This window comes from Mesoplodon mirus (assembly GCF_964341445.2).
Source record: "Mesoplodon mirus genome assembly, chromosome: 20".
Lineage (NCBI taxonomy): Eukaryota > Metazoa > Chordata > Mammalia > Artiodactyla > Ziphiidae > Mesoplodon > Mesoplodon mirus.
The window spans coordinates 21453328-21475825 of NC_138996.1; the positions used below are offsets into that span (position 1 = coordinate 21453328).

Below are 22498 nucleotides of genomic sequence, written 5' to 3' on the forward strand. Positions count from 1 at the left end.
AAAACTACCAGACTTTCCTGAGACTTTTTATGGCAATATTCAGTGCTAGAATTCCACAGAGCAATGAGCAAACAGGAAAAGAAGGGATGAACCATTAATAACATTCCAGAAAAGAATAAAGACAACAGTCAGATACCTTTCGCATGCAATATTTCAAGTATCAGCAAACAAACACACAAAACTAATTAACAATGAAATACAGGAAAGGGAAGAATGATTTGAATAATGAACTCAGTCCTGGAGAATCCATAAAAAAAGGACTGGTGGTGAGAATGGCAGGCATCTGTATTGTGAATTAAGACCAAAGTGCCAAGGCAATTAAATTCACAGAACAGAGTGTAAATATTATGAACTCTGACAAAGTTAAAATCATATAATTATCAAAAAAACCTGAAAATGAATAGGGGTGAAGACAAACTGGAGGGAAGCTAATCACCCCAAATTGCACTGCAGGGAGTTAATGAACACTGTCTGAAAAGAAAACATGGGGCTAATGCATCCAGCTTCCTAATGGTTTTCGTTGTCTTTTATTCTTAACCATAAAGACAGTTTAAAAAAAAAACATTTTTGTGGTAAACAAATATTTAAGGTCAGCAATTCTTTCCAATTTATGTCAGTTTATGTTTCTTCTATTTAATTATGTATAATATACTAATTATAAATAGCAGGTACATGTCTCCCTATATATTTATCTTTTTTATTTGTGCAAATATATAATTATATAACTGTCATGATGTTCACCATATGTTAACAGGTTTTTTTTCTTGAGTGTAAAGATTTTGGGATGATTTGTGTGCGTGTGTCTGTTTTAACTTGAATAAAGACATTACAGTAAATAATAAAGTTCATCAGTATTAAACATCTGAATGTGAAATAATAAGAATGATAATAATAAAAAGATTATAGAAGCTTGCAGATATTTATTTATGATTGGTTTGCATGGGAGAAAGAAACCTGCACAGAGGAGATTTGCCAAGGTGGCTAAAGGACACAGGGTCAGGAGATTTATCATGTTGTGTAACCAGGGAAGAGGTTTGCTGAACTTGCCTGGCTCCATGGCTTTGTGTCTGAATTCTATAAAGAAGTATTGAACACAGGATATGAAAAACTGATTGTAACCAAGAACCCAGTTAGTATCACAGCTCTGAAGCCAAGTGAAATGACTGGAAGTGAAGAGAGGGTAGAACATTGCTCACAGCTCTGCTAACACAGAAATCCTAAAAAAAATGCAGATTTCTTTGTTTTGCTGTGGAGTTACAGGAACTGGAATTATCTGGTAGCCATCCCCCTGACACAATTATCAATCTGTCATGCAGGATGCTGGGATGAGGGGCAATAGTGAGGTACCACCTTAACTGAGGATCCTTAAACAGAAAAAAAATAAGAGAGGTATTCAGCTAATATCAGATGAAGTTGGATAATACTTAAGATAGTCCTAGAGAACTCATGATGCAATTTTTTTCTGGTAACGATCAGTGAAATATAGATAATCTAACCACCTGAGCACTCTGAATTCATGAAACCTTGAGAAACTTTTCAATTACATTAAAAAACTGGTGATTACAAGTCCTAATTTCCTGATACTTCAAATATTTAACCTAAAGTTAGACCACATGCATTAAAGACCCATTCAGAATGTTATAATATATGCAAGGTCAAATCCCAAGTTCTTCGAATATTTTGTATCTAAAGAAAACTATATATTTAACTTCACAAATGTTCAGTGAGTACCTACTCTCTGAAAATAATGTTAATTTTGAAGATGCATTGAATTCTAAGATACTTTAAACATAGAATATGTTCTTCTGTGTGCTGATATGATCAACCACTTAAAAAGGTTGTTTTTTTTTTAAGCATGAATAAGAGAGTAAACTGCATTGGATAATAATAGAATTTCAAATATCTATAGAAATTTGGTGGTGGATACAGCCAACTACCCTACAGTTAGCTTGTAGGGTAGAAACAGCCCATGGTTTATTAAGTTAGGAGGCTAGGTGTGTGTGTCTGTGGGCAACTGCATTTTCTGACCAATAGAAATGTATTACATTTCCATGTATAGGATTAAATAAATACCTATGTAACCAGAAAATAATTTTAAATAAGAAAATTCTTTATTTCAGAGTGGAATACTGGCTAAATAGGAAGAAGGCAATACACTGGCGTTAGTGCAGGAAAACACACACACAAATCAAAACTGCAGGAAAAAACTCTGCACAAATAAAAATTGTTTGTACACTACTGTTTTTCTCAGCTTAATTGAATCTTTGTAAGTACCTGTTGAATTTAATAGATTTTCTTATCTTACCTACAGGAATTTTGACATTTATCATAAAAACATTTGAATACATGAAAATGTGTGGAAAGACAACTAAGTGGAATTTAAAAAATAATATAAAACCTCATCTCTACTAGTATTACTGAATTTGCTGTGTTCTTTCTTAACCTAAGAATCACGTATTTTGATAAGTTTCTACCAAACTCACTTTATTAATGAGAAAACTAAGGCTCAGGAACATTGTGACTGGCTTTTTGAAACAGTGAATAAACTTCACGGCAGAGAAAAAACAACTGCATGCATTCATGGACAAGAGAATCCTAATATGGGGACTGTCTATAAAATATATATTTCTCTTTATTTTAAATATTTATTTTTTTGTGGTATGTGGGTAGAGACATTTCCAAGGAATAAATGAGTCTCCTTCTTTTTCTGTTCTCAAACCAGTCCTCCCGTCTGACTGCTGATGGAACATGCGGCCACCTTCCTGGGCTGTATCACGCTTCACAGTTACTGAGAGGCAAATGATAACGAGAGGAGAAGCGACAGGACTGGGGATGTGAAAGGGAGCATTTAGATTTCCATCAATACGGTGAGTTTTAGAAATGCTTGTGAACTTTCCCAGGGATAAAGGTTAGAAAGCCCATCTGCCACCACCTCCCATTTTAATGCTATAACATCAGTGAATTCTCTCTTATTTGGTCCATAGTTGGAGTGAACATACATCCCCGTTTCCCAGGAGTATCCTCGTTTACACCTGTTGCTTGCTCTCAAAAATGTTCCTACTAGGAAGGTAAATTCTATGACCCTCCTGCTGGCAGAGGGCTTCACAATCCTTCTCTAAACTGTACTCCCAGGAAGCTGCTCCAAATTGGTCTAAAATGGCTTTGAAGATAAATCTTTTTTTTTTTTTTGCTATCCCCAGACTTACCAATAGGATACATTTTCAAAGAAGTTCCTGCCTATGATGACTCTCACCTTTGTCCTATGTTAAGTACTGTTTTTATTTCCAAGTATGAGTTTTCATTTCTTCAAATATGAAACTGTTTAGTGGTGCCAAACACAAGAAGGAACCAGAAAATAACGGAGTGGTGATAACTTCCAATCAAAGGGAAGATGCTAATATGTGTAAGCATGCTATATTTTTTCAGTTTTCCTAACAATCAAATCAAACAAGAACACCAAACAAACTTTTTAAGTTTAATTAGTTTTGATAGTTTAATCAGTAAGGTCAGGTGTTCATACATGTGTCTATTGTATTATTTATTCTCTGACCAAAATCCAGAAAGTAATCTTAATAAAAAACTTCCAGTACCCAGAGTAGCAGTCAGTATAGTATATTAGGAAACTCTGCAAGTTCACACATAACAAAATAAAATTTAAACTTAATATAATTATCCTAATTAGAATTTTTATGAAAAAGAATCCTTTGTTCTGTTCACTTTGATATTTAAGGGAAAAATAGCCTCGAAGCAAATTATAAAATTTTGGCTTACTATGCAACTCATTTGCTAAAATATTGCTAATATTAAAACACTCTAGTCTAAAATACACTTTCATATTTATGAAATAAGGTTAGTAATCTTTCCACATTTTATATAACAATCTTTCTAATTATTCTGTTTTACTAAATTTATTTCCACACATACACACATATCCCAGGGGAAAGCCTATTATATTTGAAAGAGTCTAATGAGATTCTGATGTACCAAAGATACTACCTTCTGAGAAATAACACACTTAAGCCAAAATGAACAATGTCTAAGCTATAATGTTTTGATTTTTAGCATGCTGCTAGGTGAAAAAACACACGTAGCACACACACATACACACATACATTTGAAAGAATAAATATTCTTACTGGTTTTAAATAATGTACATCCAGAAATAAAGTTAATTTCTGTACTAAGACTTCTTGTCACCTCTTTTAGAAAATGCATGTCCGTTAAAGCTGAGAAGATGTAAAATACATTGAATTAATATCATTTATTCAAGTCAAGGTTCTTGCAGAAATTACTCAAAATATGTTAGATGCCCCTTTTGGAATTAATATAACTGGATTTTTAAGGTCCATTGAAAACAGAAGGGCATATTTTATAGACTAACAAAAGCAACACTGCAGTTTAATTCAAAATGGCTCTCTAATTTGTCAGTTTGAAACTAACTTCTCCATTGTTTTTTCAATTGTTTCATTGTTTTGATTCCTTCAAATAAGTCTTTAGCTTAAAATAACTGAATGCATACTGAAGAGATAAGGGGTATCTGTCCTCCTATTTTAAGCTAAAACATAACCTCTAAATTATCTTTTACAGTAAGCCAAAGCCAGTATCACATACCTTTCGGGAATGAATTTCTTTCACATACAATGGAAGTAGAAACTCAGATATACCTTCAAGTCGGATTCCCTTCTTGGTGACTCTCAGATTTCCCATACCATCCTACAAGCAATGAAATATAGTTCACTTTTAGGTTAAGTAGAGAATGAATAACTGGCCATAGTTTTCTTAGGCCTAAGTTGAGAAAACAGTAAGCTCAAATCAGCGATGATTTAAGGAAAATGAGAGGTTGAATCTACTTAATGAATGATTGCAGCAGTTTGCATGCATATGGGGGGCTCTGTTTAAAATGAACAGGGAAAGAGGAGTATAAAGGACCTAGTATCTCTTTCAAGTTCTAACAGAGACTGGGACTCATCTGTGAATAAATCCTGTACTTTCTTCATGCATCAATCCTTTTAACTATTTATTAGGTAAAATGATACTTACTACCTGATTATTGAAAACAACTTTGCAGAGAGATCTAGTATTATTTTTACATGACAGTTATACACATATTTCTACTACAATCAAATAGTCACATTTGTACAAGCAATAAATGACTGACTAGTGTAAGGAAGAATGGTGTCCCAGTGTTTTAACCATGGGTTAATCATACATCCTTTTCTTTAGAAAATATTACTCTATGAGGAGGATAAAACAGTACACAAATAATATTTATGAGACGAAAAGTAAAAATAGTAAGAACTTGGGAATTAAAGAGAGGAGAATTCACATCTGGTTGGAGAGTAAACCATTTCTCATGGAAGATACTGACTACGATAAAGGCCTTAAGAATATGGAGTTTCAACAGAAGATGTCCCTAGAGGGAGGAACAAAATGACCATTCTGGTCGCAATTAGGAAATAGCATGCCATCCAAACTGGCTAATGGAATACTGTGAGCAAAAACAACTGGGAGTATGTTTTGAGGCCAGAGAAAGAAAAGCCATGAATGCAAACTAAGGGGTCTGTATGTACAACAGCGTCCAAGAGAAGGAATGTAAAAAGTTCTCGAATAGCTCAGTGGCTTGAAATGATCAGAGTTACGCTTTAAGGTTAAGCTGGTAGAAGTACTATGTGGAGATATCTGACAGAGTATCAATAATAATGCACACCTTGGTAATAAGTGTGAGAAGTGTGGTGGAAGAGCAGCCTTCAAGACCCGGTGACTAATTTTATCTGGAGATACTGAAAAGAGGGCCATTTATGACTGACCCAAGGTTTCACAACTATGACGATATAAGGACATGTAGTGATTTTTACACTGGGACTAGTAAAATTTGTAGGCTCAATGGAAAAAATAAGTTCAGCTTTGAACTTTCTAACTTTGGACCTTCTAACTACTTCCAGTAGCAACACTGGAAAAAAGAATTTTATCCATCAACCAACACATCTGTAGAAAGCAGGCTGGGGTGTGACAGTTGCTTAAGTCTCACTTGAATCTATCATGATGGATGAGCAAGTCCTGTGTGGAAAAAATGTATATAGAACCAAAGAGGGACTCCTAGATAATGCCTAGGTCTGTGGGTTGGAAAGACGTATTTTCTACCTCCTGGGAGGCTGGGATTAGTAGAAGAGGAAAGGCAAGAGATTATGATAGCCAGCCTCAACCCTCTGCTTTGACCTCAAAAGAAAGCCAAAGAAGTAGTAGAACAATGAATAGAATTTTGAGTAAGAACTGAAGAACTTTTTAAAAAACTCAGACAAAGAAAAGGACTAAGAAGACAGAGAGAAATATTTTGAGGTGGTGAGATCTCAGTCTTCTCATGGAAGGAGAAAGGAATTGATTCTGGTTGAACTGAATTTGGGATGAGACAGAGGAATTCACTTCTTGAGCTTGAACTTCTTGTCAGCTTAAACTTAAAGCTGACACTGGAAATGCCTAAATTTTTTTAAAAATAAGAAAATTTCAAGCATCCCTGTAGAAAAATTCTGATGGGAAAATAGGCCTACTTTTGTTTCTCTCAGACAGAGCTAGTTTATACCAGTTTTATAATATCCTCTCTCACTTTTGAAACTGAAGTGTCTCTGATATAGACATTAATTACAGGGTCGCTCATTCACTGGCTTTAATTAGTTTTGCAACGTTATGCAACAGAAACAGGCAGAATTAACAGTGAGAGATATTCAAAACTGAGGATTTACTAGACAGGAGTGGCAGAAAGTCATAGGAACATGGTGTTCTAAAGTAACAAAAAATTGATGCCCCTTAAAAGGCTATTATTTTTTTCTTGTTGGATAGACATGTAAAGCCAGAACAGCTGTGTCCGGCTGCAAAAATAGCACAGGGTAAAGAATAGCAACAAATGATAAATCAATCATCAAGTTCAGTAGGAGTTAAAAAAATATGAGAAATGCTGAGACAGGTTTATCATCAGAAAATGGAAACTCAGATTTTGAGATCCTGAAGGTGAGAACATTTTCAGACATGATGAGGTCCAGAGAACACCTGAGCAGTGGCTGCAGCTGTAGACTGGAGACAGACCCTGTATATTTCACAGAGCCTAGAATAATAGTACATGTAAAGTGATGTGTGGCTTTAAAATATTATTTTGTTTCAGAGTGATTTTCTTGACTAAATCTCACACACTGACTGTCCATGTATATTCTCAAATGCCTGCCTAAAGGAAATCTTCTGAAGTGCTCTCCATGGAGTTGCTTTGCAAATGTTTAAGGCAAATGTTAGACTATCTCAAGTAAATAGAAACAAATTCTATCATGAATGTAATTCCCAGTTCAATATTAATCTTAAAAAATGTTTTTATAAGATGGCTAAAAATAAAAGAATTGGACATCCAAAGTTAACTGTGATATTACCTATGCTATATGTATATTCAATTTTGGAAAGTTTCGATTCTTATGCTCAGTGTTTTCTTCTTATATTTTCTATATAACATAAAATGTGGCAGCAGATATATAGTTATATTCCATTTATTTAATTTAAAAAACTTTTAACATCTTTATTGGAGTATAATTGCTTTACAATGGTGTGTTACTTTCTGCTATATAACAAAATGAATCAGCTAAACATACATCCCCATATCTCTTCCCTCTTGTGTCTCCCTCCCTCCCACCCTCCCTATGCCACCCCTCTAGGTGGTCACAAAGCACCGAGCTGATCACCCTGTGCTATGTGGCTGCTTCCCACTAGCTATCTATTTTATATTTGGTAGCGTATATATGTCCATGCCACTCTCTCACTTTGTCCCAGCTCACTCTTCCCCCTTCCCGTATCCTCAAGTCCATTCTCTAGTAGGTCTGTGTCTTTATTCCCGTCTTACCCCTAGGTTCTTCATGACCTTTTTTTTTTTTTTTAGATTCCATATATATGGGTTAGCATAGGTATTTGTTTTTCTCTTTTTGAACTTACTTCACTCTGTATGACAGACTCGAGGTCCATCCACCTCACTAAAAATAACTCAATTTCGTTTCTTTTTATGGCTGAGTAATATTCCATTGTATATATGTGCCACATCTTCTTTATCCATTCATCCAATGATGGACACTTAGGTTGCTTCCATGTCCTGGCTATTGTAAATAGAGTGGCAATGAATATTGTGGTACATGACTCTTTTTTTTTTTTTTTTTTTTTTTTTTGTGGTACGTGGGCCTCTCACTGTTGTCTCCCATTGTGGAGCACAGGCTCTGGACACGCAAGCTCAGCGGCCACGGCTCACGGGCCCAGCCTCTCCGCGGCATGTGGGATCTTCCCGGACCGGGGCACGAACGCACGTCCCCTGCATTGGCAGGCGGACTCTCAACCACTGCGCCACCAGGGAAGCCCTAACTTCTTGATTCACTACATTCCTGGTCCCTTCAACATCTACAGGGAGAAAATAATTTCTGGCTTTGTTGTTAAGAATGATATTGCCAAAACAGCAGTAAATAACAGAATCTAATGTACCTATAGCCCAGACCCCAACCTTGCCTCTACCACATTCTTCCTGTATAAGTTTGAACAGCTTAACTAATCATTTTGCACCTTATTTTGTCATCTGTAAAAGGAAAAATAACAGGATTTATGCTATGAGTTTATTGCAAGGATGATATGAGGATGTAAAGAGCTTAAAATTATGCCTAACTTATGCAGAAGTACCCAAAAGTTTTAACCATTACTAACATTTTATTTAAAATAATTGAAAACTTACCTAATTATTATAAAAATTCATATTGTTTATTTTCAAGGGATTATTTTTGAACTTTAGTAGACTCTACATTAAACTTTATCATCATTATAGTTATAATGCTTTTATTCATCATCTAATAATCTCACAAATCATTCATCTACTTTTGACAGAGAGTACAGTATCATTTTAGAAGGGAATGTGTAGTAGGACAGCTTGGATTTGAAACGTGACTAAATGTTGACTTTGTCATCTTCTTTAAATATAATTCATTTTCTATAAGCATCAGAAAATTACAGTTTTCCTCACATAGATGCTGAAGTAATTTAACAAAATAATATGTAAATGTTTTATTCCTGGATCTGGCATATTCTTGATAATCATTCCCTTTACTTGTAGTTTATTTAAAATTAATACTTTGATAACAAATATAATTAATCTCTAATCAACACGTTTTTAAATCAAACTCTCCCCTTTTTCACTTCTTCCTTTCCATTCCCAAGGGCATTCAACTCCAACCTGCCAATTGCCTCCAAACTTACACTGTTTGGAGTGTAAACTTACATTGTTTACACTGTTACTTTATTGATCATGATCAGTAAATTGATATGATCATGATCAATTGATATGACCATGATCAAGTGGGGTTTATCCCAGGAACTCAAGGATTCTTCAATATACACAAATCAGTCAATGTGATACACCATATTAACAAACTGAAGAATAAAAACCATATGATCATATCAATACATGCAGAATAAGCTTTTGACAAAATTCAACACCCATTTATTATAAAAACCCTCCAGAAAGTAGGCAGAGAGGGAAATTATCTCAACATAATAAAAGCCATATATGACAAATCCACAGCCACCATCATTCTCAGTGGTGAAAAAATGAAATCATTTCTACTAAGATCAGGAAGAAGACAAGGTTGCCCACTCTCACCACTATTATTCAACACAGTTTTGGATGTTTTAGCCACAGCAATCAGAGAAGAAAAGGAAATAAAAGGAATCCAAATCAGAAGAGAAGAAGTAAAGCTGTGAGTGTTTGCAGATGACATGATACTATACATAGAGAATCCTAAAGATGCTACCAGAAAACTACTAGAGCTAATCAATGAATTTGGTAAAGTAGCAGGATACAAAATTAATGTACAGAAATCTCTTGCATTCTTGTACACTAATGATGAAAAAATCTGAAAGACACATTAAGGAAACACTTCCATTTACCATTGCAACAAAAAGAATAAAATACCTGGGAATAAACCTACCTAAGGAGACAAAAGACCTTTATGCAGAAAACTATAAGACATTGATGAAAGAAATGAAAGATGATAGAAACAGATGGAGAGTTATATCATGTTCTTGGATTGGAAGAATCAACATTGTGAAAATGACTATACTACCTAAAGCAATCTACACATTCAATGCAATCCCTATCAAACTACCACTGTCATTTTTCATAGAACTAGAACAAACAATTTCACAACTTGTATGGAAACAGAAAAGACCCTGAATAGCCAAAGCAATCTTGAGGAAGAAAAACGGAGATGGAGGAATCAGGCTCCCTGACTTCAGACTATACTACAAAGCTACAGTAATCAAGACAGTATAGTACTGGCATAAAAACCGAAATATAGATCAATGGAACAGGATGGAAAGCCCAGAGTAAACCCTTGCACATATGGTCACTTTATTTTTGATACAGGAGGCAAGAATATACAATGTAGAAAAGACAGCTTCTTCAATAAGTGGTGCTGGGAAAACTGGACAGCTACATGTAAAAGAATGAAATTAGAACACTCCCTAACACCGTACACAAAAATAAACTCAAAATGGATTCAAGACCTAAATGTAAGGCCAGAGACTATCAAACTCTTAGAGGAAAACATAGGCAGAACACTGTATGACATAAGTCACAGCAAGATCCTTTTTGACCCACCTCATAGAGAAATGGAAATAAAGACAAAAATAAACAAATGGGACCTAATGAAACTTCAAAGCTTTTGCACAGCAAAGGAAACCATGAAAAAGACAAAAAAACACCCCTCAGAATCGGAGAAAATATTTGCAAATGAAGTAACTGACAAAGGATTAATCTCCAAAATTTACAAGCAGCTCATGCAGCTCAATATCAAAAAAACAAACAACCCAATCCAAAAATGGGCAGAAGACCTAAATAGACATTTCTCCAAAGAAGGTATACAGATTGGCAACAAACACATGAAAGGATGCTCAAAATCACTAATCATTAGAGAAATGCAAATCAAAACTGCAATGAGGTATCACCTCACACCAGTCAGAATGGCCATCACCAAAAAAATCTGCCAACAATAAATGCTGGAGAGGGTGTGGAGAAAAGGGAACCCTCTTGCACTGTTAGTGGGAATGTAAATTGATACAGCCACTATGGAGAACAGTATGATGGTTCCTTAAACAAATAAAAATCGAACTACCATATGACCCAGCAGTCCCACTACTGGGCATATACCCTGAGAAAATCATAATTCAAAAAGAGTCATGGAGGGCTTCCCTGGTGGCGCAGTGGTTGAGAGTCCGCCTGCTGATGCAGGGTACACGGGTTCGTGCCCCGGCCTGGGAAGATCCCACATGCCGCGGAGCGGCTGGGCCCGTGAGCCATGGCCGCTGAGCCTGCGCGTCCAGAGCCTGTGCTCCGCAGTGGGAGAGGCCACAACAGTGAGAGGCCCGCGTACCGCAAAAAAAAAAAAAAAGAAAAAGAAAAAAAAAAGAGTCATGTATCACAATGTTCATTGCAGCTCTATTTACAATAGCCAGGACATGGAAACAACCTACGTGTCCCTCGACAGATGAATGGTTAAAGAAGATGTGGCACATATATACAATGGAATATTACTCAGCCATAAAAAGAAACAAAATTGAGTTATTTGTAGTGAGGTGAATGGACCTAGAGTCTGTCATACAGAGTGAAGTTAAGTCAGAACAGGAAAAACAAATACTGTATGCTAACCCATATATATGGAATCTAAAAAAAAAAAAAAAGGTTATGAAGAACCTAGGAGCAGGATGGGAATAAAGACCCAGACCTACTAGAGAATGGACTTGAGGACACGGGGAGGGGAAGGGTAATCTGGGACAAAGTGATAGTGGCATGGACTTATATACACTACCAAATGTAAAATAGATAGCTAGTGGGAAGTAGTCACATAGCACAGGGAGATCAGCTTGGTGCTTTGTGACCACCTAGAGGGGTGGGATAGGGAGGGTGTAATGGAGGGAAGAGGGAAGAGATATGGGGATATATGTATAGCTGATTCACTTTGTTATAAAGCAGAAACTAACACACCATTGTAAAGCAATTATACTACTATAAAGATGTTAAAAAAAAGATTTCTTTTTGTTATTTATTCTTTCCTGCATGCTAAAGGAATAAAAAATCCAACTGCTAATTAAAAAGAGAAAATTCTCTTTAAAACATCTAAGCATTTTCTTTTTCTTACCTGTTTTATGCTGAGGTTATTTATAATTTATAATGAGCTGTTTTTCCTCAAGCATAAGACAAAGAAAAATAAAATATAAATTGGAAGCCTGATTTATATATGTGTTTTTACTATGTTGTTTGCTGTAATCCTGTATTTTATTTTATTTTAATTGGCCTTCCTTATTCCTGCCTATTATTAGAAAATAAACTCTACAGTAATAAGGATTGATAGACATAGGAATCTGACCTCTAATTCAGTTTGTATAGAAACATCTTTAGAGATTGTTTTTAATAACATAACTTTTGTCATCTGGAGCACGATTTATTCTTTTTGTTCTTAGCCAATAATTGTTCTAAGTTTCACAATTTATGCTTCACCAATTATAAGAGTTTTGAAAAGTTTTCAAATATATGATATATTGAATAAGATAATAAATACTGTACTTTGTATCTATTATTTGGTGTTCTTTCGGCAATGTGAATGATTTTTTTAAAAGCATAATAAAATAAAATGTAATTTGTTTTCCAAGTTTTTCTCGACTTATGATACAATTCCTTGACAAACATTTCCTTCTTTTTCTAACAATCCACCTATCACTAGTCTCATAGAACATGTCATTGTTTAACAACAAAATCATCATAGTGAATATATGCTGAAGCAAAATAAAACCGAAAACAAAACTATATTAATCTGACATGGCATATGTGATTATAATTAACTGGTTAATGGAGAAAAAAATAGATACATTCAATAAACCCAATAAGACTGCAAATAAGGGACAAGCAAAATATATTACATATATGTGTATACACACATATTATATATATATATATACACACACATATATAAACAATTACTTCAAATGATGGAGAAACAGACATAGCTATTCAATCCACTAGAACGTTTTGAATACATAAGCATTTTATGTTCAGTAAAAAATAATCCTTTTGAAAAAAATCCTTACAGCACATCTTTTTCTTTTTGTATTTTATTTTATTTTTTTTTTATACAGCAGGTTCTTATTAGTTATCTATTTTTTACATACTAGTGTATATATGTCAATCCCAGCCTTTAGTTTCTCTTCAGATAGAATAAATCTTTCGCCTTTTATAGGACATCTTTTGGAATCACTATCAGGAAAAAAAATTGGTGTGGCTCAGTCTAATAATCCAATTAATCATATGATACAACCTTAAATGTGCATGGAAGCAGCAGCATTGTGCCACTTTAACATGAAGTTAAAGTTACACTCTGAGGATGTGCAAGAGACACAGATTTGCTAATCAAGAGTGCTGTAGGAAAACCAAACATGCTATTATAACAAATCATATTTCTTGGTGGTTAAGTAGAGACAGCTGCAAAGAACCTTAGGTATTTGCTCAAGAAAAATAATAAAGAATTAATAATAACACTACATACCCTAAAGATAGTCATCTGTAAATGGGTGACTGAAAAAAATCCACATTGAAATCTGTGTAACAAAATTACAAAGCCTAAAGCTTCACTATTAGTGTGTCTGTCTTTCCCAAACATGCTTAATAGTATGTAACAATTATAATAAGCCCAATGGAAAAAGTTCAGTTTTCAAATAAATTTAGGAAATGACTGCATGATATATTCCCACTCAGAGATTCATAATGCATATTAGCATACTCAACACACTGAGAAGTCTGGAGGAGAGAAATACTTTACTTTCTCTAATACAAAGTTCCCTGAACATTTGTCCAAAGGGACCCCCACTCACTCATCCATCTTTTGGAATAGGTGGAATAATGTCCCTTTGAACACACTGTGTTCACTTATATTTTATAAACCCTGAAGGAAGATCTATGTAAAAAGGAGATGCGTTGTTTAGCATGAAGGCTTAAGAAGAGTTGATTAAAGAATTAAAAGCTACTGTGTCTCCACAGATATTTATTGAGAGCCTATGTATCATACCACTAAATTCTGTTTATTTTCGGCTTCTCAGCTGTATTTAAAAACTGGAGAGTCTGTGTTGAACACTGCTAGGAATCTGGGCTGCTTCTGAGATGTAACTTGTTGTCAATAAGAAAGAAAGGCAATGTTGAGCACACCTCTAGTTTTTGCATATATATGTCAGTTACTATAAGGATAATTTAGTTCCTAAAAGGAGAATCACTTCTTACTTTGAACAAAATCACATTTCTGGACCTGTAAATTAAGAATAAGACCTCAGGGTATGGTAACTCTACATAGGTAATCCTCATGGTAAGGTCTTGTCTAAGAATTCCTTCTAAATGCCCAAGACATCTTTAATTTCTACCCAAACTATGGAATTAATCCTAAGAGCTAAGTTCATAGAGCAATTTAGCAGCTACTGAGACAACAGTGCATTGTCACAACAACCCTGTAAAATAGAAACAATATTGCCCTCCTTTTATTTAAAACACACACACACACACACACACACACACACACAAAGTTAAGTGAATTGTATGCAACTAGTAAGTTAGCCTAAAGTTTAGTCCTCTCACTCTTAGTCAATCTAACAACTGTGGGGACAGAAAATGTAAGTTAAATTTATTTTATTATGTAACTCCATTAGGAATATTCTAATATTTTTCATTATTATTTCCGAACTAATGTGTATCTCTTCTTTCTTAGATTGTTTGACTTTTAACTTTTAAAAAATTTCCTTCTCTCACTGACTTCATTTACCAGCACATATTTCTCTTTTGGCTTGGATCTGCATCATGGTATCCTGAAAGCAAATCATTTCTGGTAAGACAAAACTCTACTTCCAAATAATTACAAAGTTCATCTTGACAATGAAGCCCCCTAGAAAAAATTATTGATATTTTTACAGTCATAGGCCATTTTAAAGGAGTCTCAAAACAATATTTCTGTAAATAAAAAATACACTGTTTCACATTCTTCCTATTGCATATATGTCACTTCCTATTCCTATAACTGCTTTATAATTACCCTCATTCTATAAAACTAAGTTGTATATACTGCTATATGTGTATATATGTGTATATATGTGTGTGTGTGTGTGTGTGTGTGTGTGTATTTAGAAGAGATGAATTGCATAGGAAGGGTAGGTAAAATTAACTTACTGAACCCAAAATTATAGCTATCCTATTAGCCTGGGACTAAGGGGATCTTAGGTGAATGTCAAGATTGGATGAATAGCCCACAGAAGGCAGTTGCCCCAATGAACAAGTCATGATTGTTTGCCAAATTTTGGTCATGAGCCAATTTTTTGACCCAGAATCCAATGACCTCTCTTGCCAAATTTTGACAGTAAATGGACAAGTGCAGCTGCCTTAGCCTGAGATTCCTCAGAAATGAGGATGTTGGTCATGCCACCAGGTGAGCCACTAAATCCAGCAAAACTGAGGTCTCACTTCAATGAAGGACCTGCCCCACCTACTGGGATTACCAAAGGCAGAAAACCTTTAACTTCCAGTCTTGTCAGGAAATATCTTAGCTCAAAGATCCATCTTGTCCAAAATCATGTCCCCCAAACCCCACCTGGGATGGCTTTCATGACTGATTGATCAATGTGAGGATATAAAGATCTGGCCACCATATGAACCACTCTGGACAATTCTCAGGTTTATTTTAGCTCCAGAGCTCCCTGTGGGGTGAGTCAAGGTTGCCATTCCTTTGCATCACACTTTGACTTCTCTCTTCTCTCTGCTCAACTCTGCTTGCTTGATTGTTTGACTTTTAACTTTTAAAAGTTATGTTATTACCTAGATTACTGAGAAGTCTTTTAATCAAAATGCAACTAACTCCATGACACGTTTTTCTTTTTTTTTTCTTTTTTTGGTGGTACGCAGGCCTCTCACTGTTGTGGCCTCTCCCCTTAAGGAGCACAGCCTCCAGACGCGCAGGCTCAGTGGCCATGGCTCACGGGCCTAGCCGCTCCGCAGCATCTGGGATCTTCCCGGACCGGGGCACGAACCCCTGTCCCCTGCATCGGCAGGCGGACTCTCAACCACGGCACCACCAGGGAAGCCCCATGATACTTTTTAAACTAAAATTAAATTAACAATTAAATTAAAACTTAGGGCAAGGATAAGACTGATGCTAAAAATGAAAGTGAACTATAATCTATATTAGAGAAATCAGTACATTAATATTTCTGCCAGTTGAGAAGAAAAGTAGGATAAGATGAGAAGTCATTCATATTGAGAAGTCAAAAATATGATTTTTTTTTCTTCCAGAGAGTGCTTTATTAAGATACCATCATCACCAGGAAAGCTCTTTCATCTTTAATGCCCGCACTGCAGTCTTTCTTCTATGGTAATTCATTTACCACAGACTTCCTTAAAATATCTGTTTACAGACAATGGTAATTTTCTTTTTTTACTTTTTTTTTTTTTTTAGCTCCAAAGCATTGGGTCTTCGTTGCTGCACACGGGCTTTCTCTAGTTGCAGCGAGCGGGGGCTACTCTTCCTGGTGGTGCGCGGGCTTCTCTTGTTAAGGAGCATGGACTCTAGGCACGCAGGCTTCAGTAGTTGCGGTACATGGGGCTAGCTGCTCCGTGGCATGTGGGACCTTCCCGGACCAGGGATTGAACCCGTATCCCCTGCATTGGCAGGCAGATTCTTAAACACTGCATCACGAGGGAAGTCTCTGTAATTTTTATAATAACTCAGGTCCAAACAAATAATGTAGATCTGGGTTAGTTTCTACCTACCTGGATGCCAGAGAAAGGACATCTCTTCTCCACCTGAATGTTAAATCAAAAGTTTGAAAATGGTTGCTTAAACTTGTGGTTTTTCAAATTTTTAAACATTTGGAAACTTTTAAGAGATAAAATATGGTGTTTGGTGGGGTATTGGTTTAGAAGTTATTGTAGTATTATAGCTTCACTATTGATCCTGTTTCTGGCTTTTAGTCCACAATTCAGAGTCATGGTAAATGCTTTCTTTTTCTTCCACATGATGAATCAGTTGCCATGTCCTATGAATACGTGTAGTCTCTTTGCGTGTGTGTGTGAGTGTGTGTGTGTGCACTTTGGGATGTGTTTTGGTACTTGGAGAAAATATGAGCATCTATCCCAGGAAAAGTGGATGAGTAAAATATATGGCATATCATGCAGCCATGTGCATAAATGAATAAATGTACACCTAGCAACAGTACTTAGAAAATTCAAAAAGTAAGAAATAAAATAATATTTATATAAATTAAAAATGTTTCCATAACTGATGAAATCTATTTCTCAGAACACACAGGATCACCAAAAAGGATACAATGATTGACTACAAAGAGAGGGCAAGTGCTGATAAAGGGAGTAAAAATGGAGATATAAATAAAAGGAATGAAAGAATAAATAAATGAATAAATAAATAGAAGCAGTAAGTGAGAGAATTTGTATGGACCAATGATGTAATAGTGACAATGTTCCATAACTGATGTACATAATTATCTCAATCTTCTGCACCTGAATTTAAAAATAAAGTAATATCTGCTGCAGAAAGGTCAACTCTCTCTCTCCCTGTCTATCCTTACTGCTATTGTTTTAATTCAGTGTTTTTGGTTCACTTTCTGCCTATACTAGTTTCTTAAATGTCTTCATTATCATTAAGGTACCCAATTAAAATCCTTTTTCATATTGTTGATGTCCTTATCCTCTTATAAAGTAAATTTTATTTTAGCAGTGTCCAAGGATAAAGTTAACCTAAAATGTCTTTCATATTCCAAACCACATTCTAGTAAATTGTGATTTAATAACAACAACAGTTTATTGTTTCACAAACATTCCCATAAAGTATTCTATTCCTTTTCTTTGTGCCCTATAAATCATTGTTTACTAGAAAACCTCTCAGTGTGTTCTGTCTTTATTAAGAGAAGGTATTATGTCTTCTGAGCTGGAAAAAATCTCTTGTGTTTTTCCTTTACTTCTATATTCACAATACTCCTGACACTAGATATGTGGGTTTTCCACACATCAAGCATTCTCTAAGACACTAGGCGGGTATCCTACAATTTAACCCAATTCTGATACTATGTACCTGGACACAGACTCCACAGGTTAAGGTTTCAGTCCCATGAGATTGCCCCTCCTCCCCATTTCAGATGCCACTTGCAAGTTCAGTTTGTTACCTGTGCTTCTCTGACCAACTGTCTATACATCAGAAGTTCCCATGCCCCCCCCCCTCAGGTTTGATTAAATTGCCAGAGCAGCTCACAGAACTCAGGGGAACACATTATTTACTAGATTACTGGTTTATTATAAAAGATGTAACTCAGGAAGAGCCAGACACGGAGCTTCCATGCCCTCTCTAGGCACCACAGTCCCAGCACCTCCACACGTTCACCAACCTAGAAGCTCTCCAACCTTTGTAATTTTGGAATTGCTATGGAGGCTTCATCATGTAAGCCTCAATCTTTAGCCCCTCTTCTATTCTTTGGAGAGGGGCCAGGTTGAATGTTCCAAGCTTCTAATCATAGGTTGGTCTTTCTGATGACCAGCCCCATCCTGAATCTACCTAGGAGCCCAGGAAGAGTAGCCTCAATAGAACAAAAGACACTTCTATCACCCAAGAAATTCACCAAGAAACCAGGGTCAAAGTCCAAATAGTAGGACAAAGATGCTCCTACTGCTCTTCTCAGGAAGTTACAAAGGTCCTGGAAGCTCTGTGCCAGGAACCAGGAGCAGAGATCAATATACACAGTTGACCCTTGAACAACGTCAGGGTTAGGGACACAGACCTTCTTTGCAGTCAAAAATCCGCACATAAATTTACAATTGACCATCCGTACCCACAGTTCCACATCTGTGGATTCAACCAACCTAGGATTGTGTAGTCCTGTAATACAGATTTACTGAAAACTATCCACATATAAGTGGATCTGTTCAAATCCATGTCGTTCAAGAGTCAACTGTATATTTTCTACTATTTCACTACTATTTTCATCTCTAGAATTTATCATAATGGCAGTATATACAAGCACAAGTACTAGTAAGTCCTTGATAAATATCAATTGAGGTTAAAATGCATTTTTATAGTATCTAAGAGTAATCAGAGTGCCTATGGCAGAGTAGTTCATAGCAGACTAAAGCACCCACTGAAAATATCTACAAAATGTTTAATAAAATAATAAAGTGCAAACCCATTGTCTTTGAAGGTAACATACCTTTTTGTTGTGGTGAAGTATACATCATATAATATCTACTATTTTAACCATTTCTAAGTACATAGTTCAGTGGCATTAAGTACATTCACATTATTGTGCAATCATGACCACTATACATCATCTGAAATTTTCACCATCCACAACTGAAACTCTGTACCTATTAAATAACAGCTTCCCAATACCCCCTCCCCAGCCCCCAGTAGCCACTATTCTACTTTATTTCTCTATAAATTTGACAACTCTAGGTGTTTAATGTAAGTATAATCATATAATATTTGTGCTCCTGTGTCTGGCTTATTTCACTTAGCATACTGTCTTCAAAATTCATCCTTGTTGTAGTGTGTGTCAGAATTTCCTTCCATTTTTCTTCAGTCTGAATAATATTTCATTGTACGTATATGCCACATTTTCTTTATCCATTCGTCCATGGCTGGACACTTAGGTTGCTTCCACATTTTGGCAATTATGAATATAAACATGTGTGTACAAATATCTCTTTGAGACACTGCTTTCAATTCTTTTGGGTATACACTCAGAAGTGGATTTACTGGATCCAATAATAGACTGTTTTATTTTTTAAATTCTATATTTAATTTTCTGAGTTACCCTATAATGTTTTTCACAATGGCTGTACCATTTTACATCCCTCTCAGCAATGCACAAGGGTTCCAATTTCTCTACATCTCACCAATACTTGTTATTTTGTTTTGTTTTGCTTTGTGTTTTAACATCATAGCAATCCTAATTAGTGTTAAGACGGGTAACATATTTCAAGATAGTTAGACTTGAAGGCCCAAGATGCTGAAAGAAAAGATACGTATAGCTTAGCTTCTTGTTTACTTATTTTCCTTTCAAAGAACTTGCCAACTTAAATAGCTCAAGACAAGAGGCTGAGGTTAAGAAGCTAGAAGAGAATCGATAAGTGGTAGAGAGGCAACAATGCTGTCTGTAATCTCATGGTCCTGAGGAGACAAAAGTTAAATTCCAGTCCTGTCAAAGCACCTAGATCTTGAGGGACTAACATACCAGAGAAAGGGTAGGTGAAGAAAAATGAAACCTGGAGTTTCCTTTAAGTCATTTGTTGGCTATTAAGACTGCTCAGGGTGAGGCTAAAAGGCTGAACTAAAAACACCTGAGAATTTCATGGGAACGTTTAGCAGTTGTATAACGCTGGAGAACAAAAATCACTAAGGGGACCCAGGTAAACACTGGAAAGTTCATTTGGGAACCACAGAGGATTATACCTTAGAGAGGTCATAATCCATAGTCAGAGGAGACTCAAACCATATAAATCTTATCATCAAGTAATCTCCCACCTTGATTTTATTGAGTAAAGGGGCTTAGAGTAAATCCTCTTTAGACGAAGACAACATTGTCTAGAGCCTCTATAACTTTTCAGACACCAAGTCTAGAATTGATCCCAAATTACCAATTATACCAAGAATTAGTACTGAAAACAAAAACAAAAACAAAAACAAAAAAAACTAACCAGTGCAAACAGGCAAGAAGTGTTCCAATTGTTTGAGATTGCAGCTATAGATCCAAAATAATTATGACTCATATATTCAAGAAAATATATGATATGATACAAAACACTATCAAGGAAATCCACACAAAAAATCAAGTGGAAATTCTAGAACTGAACAATTCAATAATTTATATTAAGAGCTTGATGGATGGGCAGGGCATTGGAAACAGCTGAAGAGAGAACCAATGAACTGAAAAGAGGCCATTAGCTAATATGCAGATTGACTCAAAAGCAAAAAATGGAATGAAAGATACAGAAAATAGCAAAACACAAAAGTGGACCATGAGGAAAATATCTAAGACATTTTAATTGGGGAATGTGGATAATGAATTTGCCAAGCAAATATCCAGTAACAGATTCAAGAAAATCTGTGAAACTCAAAAAGGAAAATTACAAATAAAGCCATACTAGGCACAGTGTAGTAACTCCTCTGAAAATCAAAAAGAAAAAAAAAAAAAAACAAAACTCTTCAAATCAGTAACATAGTAGAAAAAGAAGATACTAACTACACAGTAAGAACAATAAGACCAATAGGTTACTTAAGAGAAAAAGATTTTGAAGCAGCCTAGGCTAAGCTAGTAGATATTCCAAAGTTTAATAATACTGGCTTCAGTAGAAAGAAAATATTGCAACCTCAGGAATCTGGATTCTACATCAAATTGTACTCCTTTCTAGTGTGTGAGTTTATCAAATCTTTTTGCATTCCAAGTTCTTTGACTTAATTAGGAAATAGAAGTAGACAGGCACCTAGGTCCTTTCTTACTTTAACTTTCCAGGATCTGATTATAGGGTCAGGCAGAACCGTACTGTTATTCTTCAAATGATAATTTTATTCCCCTCCTCCACTATCAATACCATGGCTTCATTTGACTTATATTTGTCTTCATTTGACTTTTATTTGGTTTCACTTGTATTAGTTAGCAAGTTCTTATTTGCTTAATGAAAACACTTCAAAAATATGCTTGACCATTTAAAATAAATATAGGAATGATTATACATTCCAGGTATATTTTTCTCATGTATATTAAGGTATCTGGGAAACTTCTGTTATCCTGATATTGATAAATAATGACATAAAAATTCCACTATGGAAATAGGTGAACCTGAAAAGATTACATGTGTATGATTCCAACTATATAACAGGTAAAAGGCAAAATCATGGAGACAGTAAAAAGATCAGTGATTTCCAGGAATTCAGGGAAGAGAAGAATGAATGAATAGGTAGAGCAGGAGATGTTTAGGGCAGGGAAACTATTCTGTATGATACTATAAATGGTGGATACATATTATAAATTTGTCAATACTCTTGGAATGCATAGCACAAAGAATGAAACAATGTAAACTATGAACTTTAGTTAATAATGGAACATTATTGGCTCATCAATTGTTACAACTGTATCACACTAATGTAAGATTTTAATAATAGGGGAAATTGGTAGGCAGAGAGGGGGTATATAGAAACTCTGTACTTTGTGCTCACTCTTCTATAAACCTAAAACTACTCAAAAATTAAATCTAGTGTTAAAAAAATCCACTCTAATATTTTAATAACTTTGAGAATAAAAAAATTAAATAGATTTTAATATAAGTGTTATACATTTAATTTCCTTCACTGATTTTGCATTCTTTGAGTTGGGTAATTTAGCAAAATTCTGAGATTAAAAAATAGTGAAA

The 22498-nt window shown here is 35.3% G+C and overlaps 1 protein-coding gene across 3 annotated transcripts in view; it reads right to left on the reverse strand.

Annotated features, from left to right (window-relative positions):
• Positions 1-22498, reverse strand: part of SGCZ (sarcoglycan zeta) — an 870746-nt gene that overhangs the window by 152755 nt on the left and 695493 nt on the right. For 2 of the 3 annotated variants that reach the window (XM_082608608.1, XM_082608606.1), the window contains exon 3: positions 4612-4713. The exons of the other annotated variant lie outside the window; for it this stretch is intronic. In XM_082608608.1, coding sequence (XP_082464734.1) covers positions 4612-4713 — 102 coding nt within the window. The remainder of the gene's footprint in view (positions 1-4611; positions 4714-22498) is intronic. 3 annotated transcript variants of the gene reach the window in all.